Raw genomic sequence first — 17715 nt, 5'->3', positions numbered from 1 at the left:
CTCAGGGAGCACTTCCACTAGAGGGAGGGCAGAGTCTGCCATTCTGGTGCCTGAGGTCAGCTGCCCCATGTCCCTGCCACATCCTGCAGGAAGTCCTTTCCCTGGGGTGATGATGACCTGCAGCAGCTGTAAGAAAACCCCCAGGCATGGAGGGAAGGTGGGCAGCTACCGGCCAGTCACCCCAGGGGGCCTGGAGCTTGCTGCTTCAGTGACTCCTCCTCTGTCCATTCCTCCTGTGGTTTGTCCTTGCGGAGTCCCTGGGAAGGCATCCGTACTTAGTGATGGCCCTGGCATGGGAGGTGAGTGGGACTGAGTGTGAGGGAGTGACAGGGCAGGGAAGGGCATCCACCATGAACCCTGATCAGCTCACCACACAGAACTAACATGAGCTGCATGGAGGACATTTGCCCTCTATTTTTGGGGACAGTGTCTGAGGGTCTCATCACCAATTAAGAATATGGTATTTCAGTCTCAAGGGATGCTACTATTTCCGGGAGACCTGACTCACTTTGACTCAGTCTAGGAGCTCACAGGCAAGGCAGGTGACATATTCATGAAAAACATGTCCCCAAGGTGAGTTTTCTCAAGGCCCCCTTCATGTTTTGTTCCTCAGGCTGTAGATGAAGGGGTTCAGAATGAGGGTGATCAGTGCATACATCACTGAGGCCACTATAACCTTCTTTGGAGAATCAGTAACTGCAGAACTAAGTTAAACCCCAATAGCTGTCCCATAGAACAAGGAGACCACTGACAAGTGAGACCCACAGGTTGAAAAAGCTTTGTACTTTCCACCAGTTGATGGGATTCTCATGATGGAGGAGACAATTTGAGTATAAGAGAAAATTATGCCAGACACAGGACCAATGCCCAACAGAATGGTTGATAAATAAACCACGATATTATTGATGAAGGTATCAGAACAGGCCATCTTGAGGATCTGGGTAAGGTCACAGAAGTGAGGGATCTCCAGGTATTTGCAAAAAGACAGACATAGCAGCATCAGAGTGTGTAGCAGGGCATCCACAGTGCTGATGAGCAGACATATCAGAAGCAGCAGGACACAGAGGCGGGGGTTCATGATGACCGTGTAATGCAGGGGGTGGCAGATGGCCACATAGCGATCATAGGCCATCAAGGTCAGCAGTAAATTGTCCATGCATACAAAAAACACAAAAAAACATAACTGAGCCAGGCAGCCTCCATAGATGATGGCTTTGCTTTCTGTCTGGATTTTGAGCAGCATCTTAGGGACTAAACTGGAGGTGCTACAGATGTCAGTCAAGGACAAGTTGCAGAGGAAGAAGTACATAGGGGTATGAAGGTGGGAGTCAGAGGTGATGGCCAGGATGATGAGCAGGTTCCCAAAAACAGTTACCAGGTACATGGACAGGAACAGGCCAAAGAGGACTGGTTGCAGCTGGGGATCCTCAGAGAGTCCCAGCAGGAGGAATTCTGACTCATGTGTTTGGTTTTCTGACTCCATGTGGTAGAGAGATGAGCAGGATGGCAGAGACAGGGAACAGAGGGGAACCCATAGGCATCACATGGAAGGAAGAAGTCTTCAGTAAAATTATGGGTTCTATTTAAACCATGATTCTCCTTGGGTTCTCTTACTCCTTTCTTCCTTGTCCTATTAATTCAAGAGCGAATTTATGTGTTATGATTAATAAAATGAAAAAAATGCTTTTTTTGTAATTCTGAAAACAACACAAAAACGAAAACACACCCTATTTTATTCATAGGAAAAATCAGGCCTACTCTGACTTAACCTGGTATTAAATTGTCTTCAATTGTTAATACAGTTTCATTCCTTGTCTGATGACATCATTTCCTAAATGATCTTAAACCTGTTGTGAATGTCATGCCATTTGTCTCTGCCCCTTACTGTCCATCATGGGTATTGCTGACAATCGCCATCTGATGTCACTCCTTTGGGACCTACTTATTTGAAGGAATTCATTTAGCCCCTAGAAATCTCAAATTGTTTTTTTTTTTTTTTTTTTTTTTTGGTGTGTGATGAATTGTGATTTGGTCCTAGAGTGAGGGATATTTCTAAAAGCCCTGAATGAGTACCCAAGTACCCACAATGTATCATTTTGACAAATGACAGAGCCATCATGAAAAATGACTATCTGGTCTTTCAAAGAAAAGTAGTTTGCTGTGTTTGAAAAGCTGGTTCATTTTTTCATTTGTTTGAGTTCGAATCTGAGTGTAGTTTTGGTGTGCATTTTCCTGGTGGCTAAATCTGCTGAATATTTTTTTTTTTTGTAGAGATTGACCATTTGCACTTCCCATTTTGAGCAGCATTTGTTCAGTTCATTTGACCATTCATTGATTAGCGTTTTTCTGTTTTCAATTTGGGCGGTTTTTGCTTTGAGTTCTTCGTACAGCTGGGATCACAGCCTCTCTCAGTAGGAGCTGGCCATGACTTTCTCCCTGACAGTTGCCTCTTTGTCACATTGCTGTACAGAACAGGTATATCCTATTTATCAATTCCTTTCTTATTTCTTGAGCCATGGGGCTATTCAGGAAGTCTTTGCATACACCTAGATGCAGAAGTGTTTCTCTTATTTTTCCTCCTAACATTTGCAATGTTTCTGGTCTTATAGCAAAAAAAGGCAAAGCATAAAGAATGAAAATAACAGGAAGTGCTGGCTAAGAAGTGGGAAATAAAAGAAATTTTTATAGAATGGTGATGTGAATGTAAATGGGAGCAACTGGTTTATGTTTTGAAGAAAGGTGTCAGGAAATGACAAAAATCCCAAATGGACAAGTTGTTTGGAACACATTATGACTGGTGGAGGCCAGTGGAATTTTTGTAGATCACAAGTACTATGGGATACTGCTGTTCATCGTTGTGTGTATAGGAAGAGGAAGCAAAGTTCCAGGATACTGCAGCTCCTGTGATCTGGCCCGGTTCAAACCATAGTGTTGCCTGGCACAGTGGTACATGCTGTAATCCCAGAGACTCTGAACTCTGAGAAAGGAGGGTTGACAGTTTGAGTCAATCTGGGTAATGTAGGAGAACCTGTCTCAAAATAACTAGAGCAAAACAAAACAAAACAAAGAACTAGGTAGAGCACTAACCTAACATGTGCAAGGTCCTGGGTTCAATCCCACAAAGCTCTCATCTCACAAAATGAACTCCACTGAGGATGTGCATGGAACCTATTTCTTCAATGGCTCCCAAGCTCTCTTGGAGGGGTCCTAAACCAAAGGACAACTATTGTGAGATCTCCATTCAAAACAGTGGATGTAGAAGCAAGACAATGTCTACTATGATTTTACAAATACTGGGTTGTACACCAATAAGTACTGGTTTATGTGTATTTAAAATACATTAAATAATGTCATACACACATGTAAGAGAGATATAGTCCCTAAATAACTAGTAATGTGTGACACTTCTCTGACCATTTCATAAGTGTGCAAACTGAACTCAGTGCAGTTAGTTGGTATGTGATGTGGAGGTACACACAGGAAAATGGGATTTCTTACAAAACTATTTTCTTGAAAGCCCATGAGAAGCCACTGGCTAGGAACTCAGGATTAAGTCAGTTTTGGGATTTCTGGCAGAGTGTTTTAGTCATCTCTATATTGCAGTAACCAAAATGACTGAAAAGCACCACACAGAGCAGAAATAGTTCATTTTGGGCTGTAGTATTCAGATGTGCAATCCATGGATGTTAATGTCCATTGTTGTGGACTTGAGGTCAGCCATAACAACATGGAAGAAATGCTGGGCAGAGAAAACTTCTTGGCTGATGGCAGCCAGGATGGAGAGTGAGAGAGGGACCAGATACAATATGTATCCTTCAAGGACATGGCCCCACTGGTGAACTTCACCTAGTCATACCCCACCTGCCAACAATTACTACCCAGTAATACATTAAAACTACTAATGAATTAATCCACCAAGAAGGCAACCATCTCATGCCCCAATCACATCACCTCTGATATTCCAGCATTGCCACATGAGATTTTACAGGGACAATTCATATTCAAAAAGTAATCTAAGTCCAATATTGAACTCTCTTTGACTCAATCTATAAGGACACAACAGGACTCTTGAAACATCTCAAAATAGAAAATATTCCCAAGGTGTGTTTTCTCAAGGCCCCCTTCATGTCCTTGTTCCTCAGACTGTAGATGAAGGGGTTCAGCATGGGGGTGACCACAGTGTACATCACTGATGCCACAGCACTCATTCTGGGAGAATCAGTAACAGCAGAATTCAGGTAAACCCAAATAGAAGCCCCATAGAACAAGGAAACTACACACAGGTGAGTCCCACAGGTAGAAAAAGCTTTGTACTTTCCACCAGTTGATGGGATTCTCAGGATGGAGGAGAAAATACGAGCATATGAGAAAAGTATCCCAGAGAAGGGGCCAAAACCCAAGAAAATGGTTGCAAAAAGCAAAATAGTGTTATTGACAAGGGTATCAGAACAGGCCATCTTGAGGATCTGAGCAAGGTCACAGAAGAAGTGAGGGATCTCCAGGTGTTTGCAGAAAGACAGACGCAGCAACATCAGAGTGTGCAGCAGGGCATCCAAAGTGCTGATGAGCAGACAGATCAGAACCAGCAGGACACAGAGGCGGGGGTTCATGATAACTGTGTAATGCAGGGGGTGGCAGATGGCCACATAGCGATCATAGGCCATCACGGTCAGCAGTAAATTATCCATACATAGAAAAACCATGAAAAAGTATGCCTGAGCCAGGCAGCCTGCATAAGTGATGGTTTTGCTTTCAGTCTGGATGTTCAGCAGCATCTTAGGGACTATAGTGGAGGTGCTGCAGATGTCAGCCAAGGACAGGATGGAGAGGAAGAAGTACATGATGGTGTGGAGGTGGGAGTCAGAGCTGACAGCCAGAATGATGAGTAGGTTCCCAAGCACTGTTACCAGGTACGTGGCCAGCAACAGGGCAAAGAGTACAGGCTGCAACTGGGGATCCTCAGAGAGTCCAAGGAGGAGGAATTCTGCTACCTGGGTTAGGTTTTCTAGCTCCATGTTGTTTAAGACTCTGCTGGAGAATAGGGACATAGTGAAAAGGGAACAGCCAGGATGGAGAGTGAGAAATGGCAGCCAGGATGGAGAGTGAGAGAGGGACCAGATACAATATGTATCAGTGTCAGATAGAGGACTTTGGTCCAGGGCTTAAATTCTAGTAATATTTTTAGAAATCTTTTCTGTTTTTCCTACTAACTTCTTCTACCTACTAATTCTTAAGTGAATTTCTATATTCTTATACATAAAATATGTACATTTTTCTTTTATCAAAATTCAAAAATAATTTTTGGAACACTTTAGAAAAATAGGAATGTGTTATGTATGCACACTATACACAAATACACCATCAATATAATTTAAATATTTTACTTTGCATTTTCCCATGTTTCTTCATTATTTCTTCAATTGTATTGATTTTGTTTTATGCATTTTTATCTTTTTTAAGGACTAAAAAGTAGATAGCTAAAGGGGACAGACTTTCTTTATTAGGTGGTAAAAATGTTCTAAAATTGACCATCATGAAGTCTGCACATGTTTATGAATATTCTAAAACATTCAATTATACAGCTTTAATGGGTTAAAAAAATTCAAAAATAAACTTATGTGCAATATATTTGAGGACCTATGATGTTTGAATGCTATGTTTACATTCAGTTTTAAACTGGAGTAGTTCCTTAATAAAGCATCAAACTTGTTAAGATGACAACATTTTACCATAGAAGTTCAAGAGTCTTTGTTACATGTTTTCTCTGAATATGCCCATCTTTTTAAATTTCAGGTGTTGCTAAAAATTATAATTTCACAGGATCTAGTATCTTATTGTACAAAATGACATTATTCATACATCTATTAAAATATTACATATTTAAAACCACACCACCAACTCCTTTGGGACACATGTGATTTCAAATAATTATCCCCTGGAATTGCTAGTTTTCTTTTTGAATGGTGATTCTTCATTTCCATATGTCCCTACAGGAAGGGCATTATTTTAAAGTTGATTATAGTTTGCCTGCTATAGAAACATCACACCCCAAATGGAAATTCCCACCTTCCCACATTTCTTTTCCTGGTGCTGGGGACTGACCCTGAGTTGCTGCATCACAGACCTACACCTCCCTCCCTGTCTTTCTGTTTTGCATTTTAATACAGGGTGTCCTTAAGTAGCCCAGGCTGGCCTCCTGTTTGAAATCCTCCTTCCTAATCCTCCCCTGCAAGGGAATGATAGTTGTGTCCCACTGGGCCAAGCTACCATCTGATCTTTAAAGCAAGAATAACTTGCTATACCTTCAAGTGCTCACTGTGCCTTCCCAGAGCCTCAGTGTCTGGTCCTTCTAATACTTTCAAGAGTGGAGATGTACCCCTAGACATCCTCACCTTGTAAATCCACTCTTTATCACAGCAGCCAGGAAACCTGCAAGGTGGAAAAATTCTCAGAGCCAGTGTGTGAATATGTTACTGAAGCAGGTGTTCCATGGCAAAATGAAACTCTACTAGCTCTATGCATTTACTCGAAATGAGAGAAAGTGAAGTAAGCCAGAGAGAAAAGTGAATCCTGCTTGTTCTCACTCATATGTGGAGACTAGAAAACTGGCAGAGAAGGGATCACTGGAGATCAGAAAAGGTGGGAGACAGGAGAAGCAAGAGGTCAGTTAGAACACACCATAACACAGGGAGATGGGATGAATCCGTTTTGATTTTGTACAGCACCCTCAAGTGAATATGACTTGAAAATTGGTGACAAATTTTTTTTATTATTCTGACACTGGGTTTGAACCTAGAAGTACTCAGCCATTGAGTATAATCTCAGGCATTTTTATTTTTATTTTGAAAGACAGACTTGCTAATTTTCCAAGGCTGGCATTGAACTTGGGAGCCTCCTTCTTCACCTTGTGAGAAGTTGGGATCACAGGCATTTGTTAATGCACCCAGATTATTACATATTTCATAAAGAACTGGAAGATGTGAGTTCAAATTTGATAACCATGGAAATAAGGAATGTTTAAGGAGATGGAAACCCCAATAACCTTGATCTGATTATTGTGCATTATGCAAAACGAGTTCCTATTTATCTATCATATTGATCTATCACAGTGTTTGTGAAACATATATCCAATTTTTATGTGTTACTTAAAATTTTGAAACCTATACAACTGAAATTATCCATCTAGAATGTGAGCTTTGGAAGGACACATACTCATAACGGAAATGAAGGGAGGGAGGCAGGCATGGGCTCAGGAGAGAGCAAAGGAGAGGAGCAAGCAGTTTCCCCTCTGCATTGGCACCGGCTGGGGAGGGACAGGGCATTGCTGGATCAGCCAAAGCTAACTTTCAGGCCAGGTTTTTAATCTTGGACCCCGTGATGTTTGTAAGCAAGGGAAGAAGGATATTAATCTATGAAAATGCACAGAAAAGAATCTCAGCAACGTTTGCAGTGTGTTTCCAATGACTAAGGCTCTGTGGGTGCTAAGCAATAAATACATAAATGAATACATAATTTTAGAAGTTCAGAAACAAAGTGAGAGTACTCTTGATTTAGTAGCTACAGTTACTGCTTCTGTTATTTTTCTTAGGATCAGTAAGGTTGATGACACAGCAGTACAAGCCAGGGCACCACAGGGAGAGTCCTGGAGCTCTGGGGGAGGAAATGTGCAGCCAGGTTGAGAGGGTCCCTGGGCCTCCATTTCCTGACCCACAGGCTGTGAGCTGCCTCATTGTTCACTGAGCTCTCTGGATACATGAAAGGAAGTTGCTCATTCGAAAATGTAAAAGTACAGTAAGGGATTCTTGACCACTTTCTATGTTAACATATTGAAAATTTCCTCAGAAATTCAGCAAAGGAATTCCCAAAGGATTCAGCAATTCTACTTCTGTGTCAGGGTATCCACCTAAAATAATCAGAGTCAGGGTGTCGAGGTATGTGTGTACACACTGGTTCCTAGCACCTTTACTCACAAGAGCCAGAGGGTGGGAGAAGCCCCAGTGCCCATGCACAGAGACATGAGTACACAGAAAGGCTCTATGCAGACAGTGAATTAATGCTCAGTCTTTAAAAGGAAGGAAACCCTCACATGAGCTCCAGCGTGAATCTCAAGGTTGTTGTGCTCAGGGAAATCAGCCAGGCACAGAAGGGCCATAGGTTCTACTTCTATCAGGAACACAGCATCCTGAAATTCATCAGGACAGAAAGAGAACCCTGTGAGCCAGGGACTGGGGAGCAGCAAGTGCAGAGCTCGTGATTAATGGGGATGGAGATTAGTTTTGCAAGATGAAAAATGTCCTGAGGACAGATGTTGGTCAAGACTGTAGAACAACTGAATGCAGCCAATGCCCCTGAACTGCACTTAGAGATGGGCAGAATGTCAAAGTTGGCTATGCACATGGTACCACACTTTAAAACATAATTTAAATTTAAAATGTTGAAGGAATGCTTTCTTTCTGACTTCCTGCATTTATATTCCTCTCCTTGATGGAGCCTTGACAGACAACCCACCCCTCTTCTCTCTTCATGAAAAGCAAGGCCCTTCTTTGGGAAGAGCCTACCCTCACCCACTGCCATCTGTCTCCCTCAACCAGGAAATTTTGCAGATCAGCAAATACTTACAACCTTTCAGCAGGACACAGACACCTCCTCCTCTTCTTGATAGGATCATCTCCAAGTCCAGCTCAGCAACATTAGCGGAATGCTGAGCCCCTAGTCAGGGCCAAGGTTCAGGACTCACCAGCTCTGTCCCTCTACTTCAGCATCCTTAGAGGCTGACCTTGCATGGTACAGAGGGCAGAGAGGACTGGGTGGTTCTCTGAGTGGTTCTTAGAAGTAAATGGACAGGATCCATCCATAACAATCCTTCAGGGGTCAGAGACTCAAGAGAGACTCACAGAGCTCTCAACACAGCCTGCAGCTGTCCTCTCCAGGGAACAAAACAGAGGGAGGACGCTGAGTTGGCTCTTCTCCAGAAAGACAATGACTGCTCTTCCACTGTGGCCCTCAGACTTAGTGCACATGTCATTTACTGAAAGGACCTGATAGCATGCACACTTCTGGTTCTTCCCTAGTGTTACGGAGTTACTGGTCTTGGTGTGTGGTCCTAGGGTTTCTGTTCCACCAAGTTTCCAGGCGCTGCCTCTGCTGCTGGTCCAGGAACTCCACTTTAAGAACCCCCACAATAGCTAGATGGTGGAACCATCCTAGATGCCCTTCAATTGATGAATGGATAAAGAAACTGTGATATACATACACAATCCAATGTTACTCAGTCATAAAGAAATATAAAATTATGGCATTGCAGGCACAGATGAAGTTGGAGAATATCATGCTACGTGAGATAAGCCAATCCCAAAAAACCAAAGGTCGAATGATCTCTTTGATAAGTGAATGACCATACATAATCGGGGGTGGGAAGGAGGCAAGAATGGAGGAAGAATGGATTGAATAGAGGAGTGAGGGTTGGGAGGGGTGTGGGAAGGGTAAAAATAGCATATTGAGACAAACATCACCCTATGTACAGGTATGATTACACAAATTGTATGACTCTACTTCATGTACAACCAGAGAAATAAGCTTTACCCCATTGGTTTACAATGAATCAAAATAAATAAATTAAAAAAAAACCCAGTGCAGTGCATTGAAATTGTCAAAGACCCAACATAACTGTTGTTATGATATCATTGTCCAGAAGTTCCTGTGTCAGCAAATTTGCAGAAAAATTAAGTTACAGGTCAGAGACAAGGACATTTGTTCTAGGACCTTTAGGAATTGTAAGATCATGAGCCCCAAGGGCCAAGCATCTGTATTGTGTTGTGGCAGAAGGGGTGAAGGACAGAGTTTAAAAATGTGAAAATCCCAACCCCAGAAATTGTTCTTTACAAAGTTGGATGGGTGGAAGCAGAAAGTCAGCTGATTTATCCCAGACATTCTAGTATGAGAGATGTATTCCCCCAGATCCTCATTAAGTGTGTGGTGTAACTCTGAAAATTCTATAGGTGTGGAAATGGAAATTAGAGTTGAGTTCATTGGTGAATGACAGAGTAAAATATAGGAACGTTGGGTTCAGTGCAAAAATACTTGGATTAGTATCCCACCCTAAAATACTTGCTCTGAGAATTGAACCACAAGTGAGTCAGGATTTCTGGCATATATGGTTCTCACTGCTCTTGTTAGCAGCTGGGTGGCTTCTTACTCTGCCCAACAGAAGAATCAGAAGGAGGCACAACTGCAGTGGGAAATGGACTCTTTATTGGAGCATCCTGCTGCAACAGAAGGAAACGGTCCTCAACAAGAGTGTGGAGCTCCCCCAACACCAAGGGCGCTGGCTTCACAGCTAGTGTAGCTGGTCGGGATGGAGTTAGGAATGTAGTGGCCTCAGCTTCCTATCAGCAGGGCTGTCCTCCTCAGAGAGCACTTCCACTAGAGGGAGGGCAGAGTCTGCCATCCTGGTCCCTAAGTTCAGCTCCCCCATGCCCCTGTCACATCCTGCAGGAACTCCTTTCCCTGGGGTGATGATGACCTGCAGCAACTGTAAGAGAACCCCCAGGCATGGAGGGAAGGAGAGCAGCTACTAGGCCTGTCCACCCAGGGGGCCTGGAGCTTGCTGCTTCAGTGACTCCTGCACTGTCCATCCCTCATGTCGTTTGTCCTTGTGGAGTCCCAGGGAAGTCGTTCTGACTTTTGATGGCCCTGGCATGTGAGATGAGTGGGACTGAGTGTGAGGGACTTACAGGGCAGGAAAGGGCACCCACCATGAACCCCGAACAGCTCACCAGACAGAACTAACATGTGCTGCATGGAGGACATTTGCCCTCTGTGGTTGGGGAGAGGGCCTGAGGGTCTCATTCCCAACAAGTTTTTTTTCTCCTAATGTTAAAGGTACTACTTTTGGGGGAGAACTGACTCACTTTGATTTGGTCTAGGAGCTCACAGCAAGCCACTTGACATATTTATGAAAAAACACGTCCCCAGGCGAGTTTTCTCAGGGCCCCCTTCATGTCCTTGTTCCTCAGGCTGTAGATGAAGGGGTTCAGCATGGGGGTGACCAGTGCATATATCACTGAGGCCACTATAGCCTTCCTTGGAGAATCAGTAACTGCAGAACTAAGATAAACCCCAATAGCTGTCCCATAGAACAAGGAAACCACTGACAAGTGAGACCCACAGGTGGAAAAAGCTTTGTACTTTCCACCAGTTGATGGGATTCTCAGGATGGAGGAGACAATTCGAGTATAAGAGAAAATTATGCCAGACACAGGACCAATACCCAACAGAATGGTTGATAAATAAACCACGATATTATTGATGAAGGTATCAGAACAGGCCATCTTAAGGATCTCGGTAAGGTCACAGAAGAAGTGAGGGATCTCCAGGTGTTTGCAGAAAGACAGACGCAGCAACATCAGAGTGTGCAGCAGGGCATCCACAGTGCTGATGAGCAGACAGATCAGAACCAGCAGGACACAGAGGCGGGGATTCATGATGACCGTGTAATGCAGGGGGTGGCAGATGGCCACATAGCGATCATAGGCCATCACCGTCAGCAGTAAATTGTCCATACCTATAAAAACCACAAAAAAGTATACCTGAGTCAAGCAGCCTCCATAGTTGATGGCTTTGCTTTCTGTCTGGATGTTCAGCAGCATCTTAGGGACTAAAGTGGAGGTGCTGCAGATGTCAGTCAAGGACAGGTTGCAGAGGAAGAAGTACATGGGGGTGTGGAGGTGGGGGTCAGAGGTGATGACCAGGATGATGAGCAGGTTCCCAAGAACAGTGACCAGGTACATGGACAGGAACAGGCCAAAGAGGACAGGCTGCAGGTCTGGATCCTCTGAGAGTCCCAGGAGGAGGAATTCTGCCACATGTGTTTGGTTTTCTGACTCCATGTGTCTGAGATTTCTGCTGAAGATAGAGGCATTGGGAGCAAAGGGAAACATAGTTATCAGATGGTGGAAGAAATCTTGTTAACAACTTAAAATTCTAGGCATATTGAAACATTTCTTCTCTTCAGAGTCTTGGACACTTTTCTTTCTTCTCTCCTTCATTCCAGAGTGAATTTATATTTTATGGTCATAAATTTAAATGACTGCCTTCTTTTAATGCTAAAAAATAAAAATGAAAATATATGCTATTTTATTCTTAGGAATTTTGAGGTCTAAATGAGGTCTTAACCTGGTATTAAATTGTCTTCAATTATTAATAACTTTCAAACTTGGGTTGATGACTTCTTTCCTAAAGGATCTTAAATCTGTTGTTAATGGCATGCTCTCTGCCTCTGCCCATCATTGCCAATCTTGGGTACTGGTGAAAATTGCACCTCATGGCTTCTCCTGCCTCCTTCTGAGAAATGACATCATCCACCCACTCCTTGAAAGGTATATTGTACAGTGTTCTCAAACCACTCCATTGGGACCTATTTAATTTCAAGGAATTCCTTTAACCACTACAATTCTCAAGTTCATATAGATATTTTTTGTATGTAATGATTTGTGATTTGGTTCTAGAGTGAGGGACATTTCTGAAGTCACTGAACGAGTCTCCACATTGGTCCTTTTTACATACCTCACAGCCATAATAAAAATACCTATCTGATCTTTCAAAGGAAACAGGATGCTCTTTTTGAAAAGCTGGTTCATTTATTCATTTTTAAAACTCATTTATTCATAGCTGGAGTGGTTTTCATTGCTTTACCTGCTGGGAAGCTTGGAGTCTGATGAGTGGACCATGTCTGGAAATACACAGATCATTTCAGATATGTATATTTTCACTGATTTGTCCTTAGCAGCCCATCTGGCCCCTCTGGCAATGATTTTGTAATCGTCCCTCCCCCTCAGCGGTCCAGAGGGGACTCACCCCTGTGATCTTTGCAGAGAACTCCAAGATGCAGGTGAAGACCAACACTGCCTTGTGTAACATGTCCATGGCATTCCACCCAGCATGCCTTCAAGTCCTCTGACACCTGTGTTCCCTCTGTACCTGACCTTCTAAGATTCACATGTTTGGTGATGTCCTCTTAGCAATCCTCACCTTGTAAAGCTGAAACTCCCTACCTAGTTAAGCCAGGACAAATATGTGGACAAATATGTGACTGAATAAAGTGTACCATGTCCAAATGAAACTGTTCTGGTTCCATCCACATAGGTGGACATGAAAGAAAGTGAAATGAGGCAGGTGCAAGAAGGGGATCATACTGCATGTTCCCTTTCATTGGTAACAGCTAACAATCTTGATTTCACAGAAGTAGATGGCAGATTAATGGCCACTGGAGTAAAGCGATGGAAGGAAGAAAGGTGACAGAGGACGGGTAGAGGGCAAGTACAAACCTACAGTCAAGAGCAAGCATGTGTTCTAGTTTGCTATAGCACGGTCACATGGCTGTGGTTTACACCCATGTGTTAAAATCTTTTGTAAAGAACCCCAAAAAAATACTGCAAAGGTTCCCAACCCTAAGCCATGATAGATGTTCAGATGGAAATACGGGTTATCCTCATCTGGTCACTATACATTGATACATAAACTGAATTTTCAGTTTTTCATAAATATGTGTAATTATTATGCATCAACCAAAAGTTTGTAGCTTCTCATTCTGATCTTAGTGTAGTTTTGGGTGGCATTTTCCTGGTGGCTGAATATGCTGAACATTTTTTCCTGTAGTGATGGCATTTGCACTTCTGATTTTGAAAGGCATGTGTTCAGTTCCTTTCACCATTTATTGATCAGGATATTCATTGTTAAACTTGAGTGGCCTTTGTTTTGTGTTTTTGGTACACTGGGTTGCATCCCTCCTTCAGGGTAGGAGCTGGCCAGGAATTTCTCCCAATCTGACATCTGCCTCTTCACTGTGCTTTTTCCCTTGCTATACAGACCCTTTGGACTTGGTGTCATCCTCTGTATCCATGCCTTCCTTATTTCCTGAGTCGTGGGATTATTAAGGAAGTCTTTGCACACTTCTAGATGTGGAAGTGTTTCCCGTATTTTCTTTCCTAATACTTGCGGCATATCTGGTTTAACACCCAAAGTGCAAGCACAAAGAATAAAAATAGCAAAAATTGCTGGCTAGGAGGTGGGGCATAAAATGAACTTCTATATGCTGGCTTTGGGAATGTAAATTAATCCAGCCACTATGACAATCAGGAAGGATTTGCTAACAAAGCTAAAAATGCATCTACCATACCATCCAGCTATAAGAAGCACTCCTTGGTCAAAAGGACTAAAGTCATCATAGTTTAGAGATGCATGAGTACCCATGGCTATTGTTGCACAATTCACAGTAGCCTCTTCAGGGAATGGGCCTAGGTGTCCATCCAAAGGTTCAGGGATAAAGAAAAGGTGGTACGTTGTGGTCACACATGATAGAATTGGAGAGCATGATATTGTGCAACCTCAGTGAGACTCAGAGAACAAATTATTATATATATTCTCACCTCTGAGGAAACTAGAAGAGAAAAACAAAAGGGACTTCTGAAATAGGAAAGGAGACAAGAAGGATTTGGGAGAGGCCAAGGGGAGGTGGGGGATAGCCTAGGGGATTGAAATTGATCCAGTAGTGTCTTTATGCAAGCATGAAACACCACAATGAGTCCACCATTCTGTATAAAGAATGTGCACCACTTGTGTAGATTTTTAGACTAATTTAAAGACGTAAGCATTTATTGGAGGATGTGCCCTTGAGAGGGATGGGCGTTCCCAAGGGACGTGGTGGAGGGGCAGGCAGGAGTCCTGAGAGGATAGGAGATTGTCAAGTATGTTCTTCTCTCTGCCTGTACCCTGGTCAGTGTGGGGAAGAGGAAAGCTGAGTAGCCATTGGTGACACTCAGGGCACTTGAAAGGATCAGAGACCATAGGATGCATTACAAAGTGAGGGTAAGAAGGACATTAGGCTGCACAAGACAGAAATGAAATCGAGCCAAATCCAGCTGTGTCCTTCGAGGAACTCAGCATTGCAGATATTAATCCAGCAAAACCCTAGTGCTAGGGACAATGTGAGGAGTCAGGAAATGTTAGCAGTAACTGTTGCTGCTGTTACCTTATTAGCAATGGTACAATTGTTGTAAGAAGAAGTTGTCTTGGTATAACAGCAGTTGCCTTGGTACAACACAGAGGAGAAGAGTGTCAGCTACATTCAGAACCTTCCCTTTCCCCTTGATATACTGATAAGGGGCTTCATTGACACTCATTAAGGGCTCTTGAAACAAATGGTGCTTATATATTTATATTTTTAAAAAAGTTCAATGAGAAAGACATCATACATTTTCTGTTAACATGTTAAAGGTTTTCTCATAAAATTGAAAATAAAATTAACAAATGTGGGCTCAGTGGCATGTGTCTCATAAAGCCAAGGCAGAAGTATTTCTAGAGTCGAGGATTTCAGGGTCAGCTGGGCACCAGAACAATACCCCGTCAAAAAATAAATCACGATTAAAAGAGTGTTGCCATCAAATCCTGTAATTCCTCCTCTGGGTCTGCTTATCCACAATCAATTGGAGGCAGGGTGGTAGAGAGATGTGTGTACCCCAACATTTACAGGAGTGAAGGACTGAAGCAGGAAGGACTTCACCCTTAGGGGCGCACTAGAACTGGGGAGAGAGGCAGAGGAGGGAAAACGGGTTTGGTTTACTGGCAGCTTTGAGGAAGACAGAGGCGAGCTCTTTTGTGTCTCAGCTCTCCATCCTTCAGGACTCAGGGGCACAGGAAGCTGTTGTAAGACAGAGCTGACAGTGGGATAAAAGGCAGCAGAGGTGTAGACTGAGGCAGAGTGTGTTCATCAGAATCCAGCACAGACTGCGTTTCCTGACTCTGGTCCAGCCCCAGCTGCTCAGCCTCCAATCTCACCATGAAGAAGTTCAGAAGCTAATGCAATGTGGAGGCCTTAATTTCCAGGTGCTCTGTATCACTAGCATTATTCACAGGCCCAGCAAGTGGGAGAAGTCAAGTGTCCAGGTACAGAGGAGTGGCATGTGTGCATAGTGGGATAGCACACTGTCCTCACCAGAAGGACATCTCCTATATGCTGCACAGGATGACTCTGGAGGACGCCATGCTCAGTGCAGTAAGCATCCACAGAAAGGCAAAGGCTGTCCTGCACTTCCATGGGGCACCAGGTATTGACATTTGCAGAGAGGGGATGAGATTGGAGGCTGTCATGGCGATGGAGCAGGGAATGAGGAGTGAGCACAGGTGGGTCCAGATTCCGAGTTTTGCAGGATGAAAACTGTCCTGAGGATGGATGTTGGTGATGTTTGAAAAACATCAAGAACATGGTTCAGGCCTTCTAAGTATAAAGTTAGAAATGTTTGAAATCATAAACTTTGTTATGTCTATTTTTACCACAATTTAAAAATTAATAAAATGCACTGAAGAAACACACCTAATAAAAGTGAAGGAACACTTTCAGACTAGCTTCATCAATGCCCATCTCCTGGACGGAGCTTTGAAAAACCACCCACCCCTCATGTCTCCCTCTGCATGCATTGGAGGCCCTTCTCAGGGAACAGCCCCACGCTCACCCCTGTGCCCTCTCTCCCCCTCAGCCAAGAAACTGCCCATCAGGGATCATTTGCACCACTGAGGGAGATGCAGACCTTTCCTCTGCCTGTTCTTGGTTAGAATCTCCTCTGTGTCCAGCTCAGAATGAGGGGCAAATGGGAGTGCAGGTAGGGTAGGGCTCAGACACTCACCTCCTTGGTCCCCTCTCCACTCCAGGACCTGCAAGTCTGACCTTTGATGCTACACAGAAGCATAGAAGGACTGGCTGATCCGTGTGTCGAATGTTTTCAAAAATAAAGGGACAGGAACCATGTTAATGAGTCCCCCAGGGTCAGAGATTAAACACACACACACACTCACACACATATACACACACTGAGAATCACAAAGTCCTTAATACCAAGTCACCCAGATGCACACACAGGGGACAAAATGAGACCAAGAATGATCAGGTTGGTATTCTCCAGAAAGAATAAATTATTATACCACTGTGAAACCAAAATTGGTGTGCATCTTAATCCCAAAAGGGCTTGTTAAACACAAATATTTAGGGATGATTGGAAAATTTGGCAGTGACTAGATCTTCAGAGGCATCCTAGAATTTTCCTTCTGTCAAGTTTCCAGGTGATGCTGATTCTATTGGTCCAGGAAGTGCACTTTGAGAGTCAGTGGTGGAGAACATGGATATTTACATGTACTTCCCACATGGCAATGAACATAAAATTGCTACTAACATGTTTTTGGTGTCTGCCAGCCTAAAACAAATCATAATCTGTTTTAAATAAAAGGAATTAATTCTATTTCTTTTAAGGAATTGCAATAACTGAAGACCTAGAGTCTGTCACTGGAAGAGGACTGAAGAGTTCCTTGAGAGGAGAATGGGAGTCAGGATGAATGGGGTCCTTGACATACATGATGAAATGAATATTAGCCCATGTCAGTCAGAGACAGAGATTCATTTAGGACCAAGAATGATGAGGCAAGCATTCTCCAGAGAGAAGAAGATAATTATACCACTGTGGTCTCCAAACTGGCACATGCCAGGTAACTCGGAAAGCTTGACCCCGTTAGAGAGGAGTTCAGGGACACTAAGATGGCAGAGATTGGGTATTAACAAGGGACTGCTAGAGAACAAGACAAAGAGACAAGACCTGTCCCTGTTTACAATAAATCCCACTACCATGACAACTCTAACCACTGAGGACTTATCACCATGACAACTCCATC

The 17715-nt window shown here is 43.3% G+C and overlaps 2 protein-coding genes and 1 pseudogene across 2 annotated transcripts; all 3 read right to left on the bottom strand.

Annotated features, from left to right (window-relative positions):
- Positions 1-595: 595 nt before the first annotated feature.
- Positions 596-1483, bottom strand: LOC124967958 (olfactory receptor 7G3-like; annotated as a pseudogene).
- Positions 1484-4046: 2563 nt separating this feature from the next.
- LOC124967957 (olfactory receptor 7G3-like) lies at positions 4047-5015 on the bottom strand. Its single transcript, XM_047530382.1, has one exon. The coding sequence runs from the start codon at positions 5013-5015 to the stop codon at positions 4047-4049; it is 969 nt and encodes a 322-aa protein (XP_047386338.1).
- A 5937-nt stretch (positions 5016-10952) lies between these two features.
- LOC124967956 (olfactory receptor 7G3-like) lies at positions 10953-11888 on the bottom strand. Its single transcript, XM_047530381.1, has one exon. It carries the CDS (start codon positions 11886-11888, stop codon positions 10953-10955), a length of 936 nt encoding a protein of 311 aa, XP_047386337.1.
- Between the last annotated feature and the right edge of the window lie 5827 nt (positions 11889-17715).

The sequence above is a fragment of the Sciurus carolinensis genome, chromosome 17 (genome assembly GCF_902686445.1).
Source record: "Sciurus carolinensis chromosome 17, mSciCar1.2, whole genome shotgun sequence".
Taxonomy (NCBI): domain Eukaryota; kingdom Metazoa; phylum Chordata; class Mammalia; order Rodentia; family Sciuridae; genus Sciurus; species Sciurus carolinensis.
Note: the sequence above shows the minus strand (reverse complement) of the source record. Positions and strands in the feature narration are given on the sequence as shown.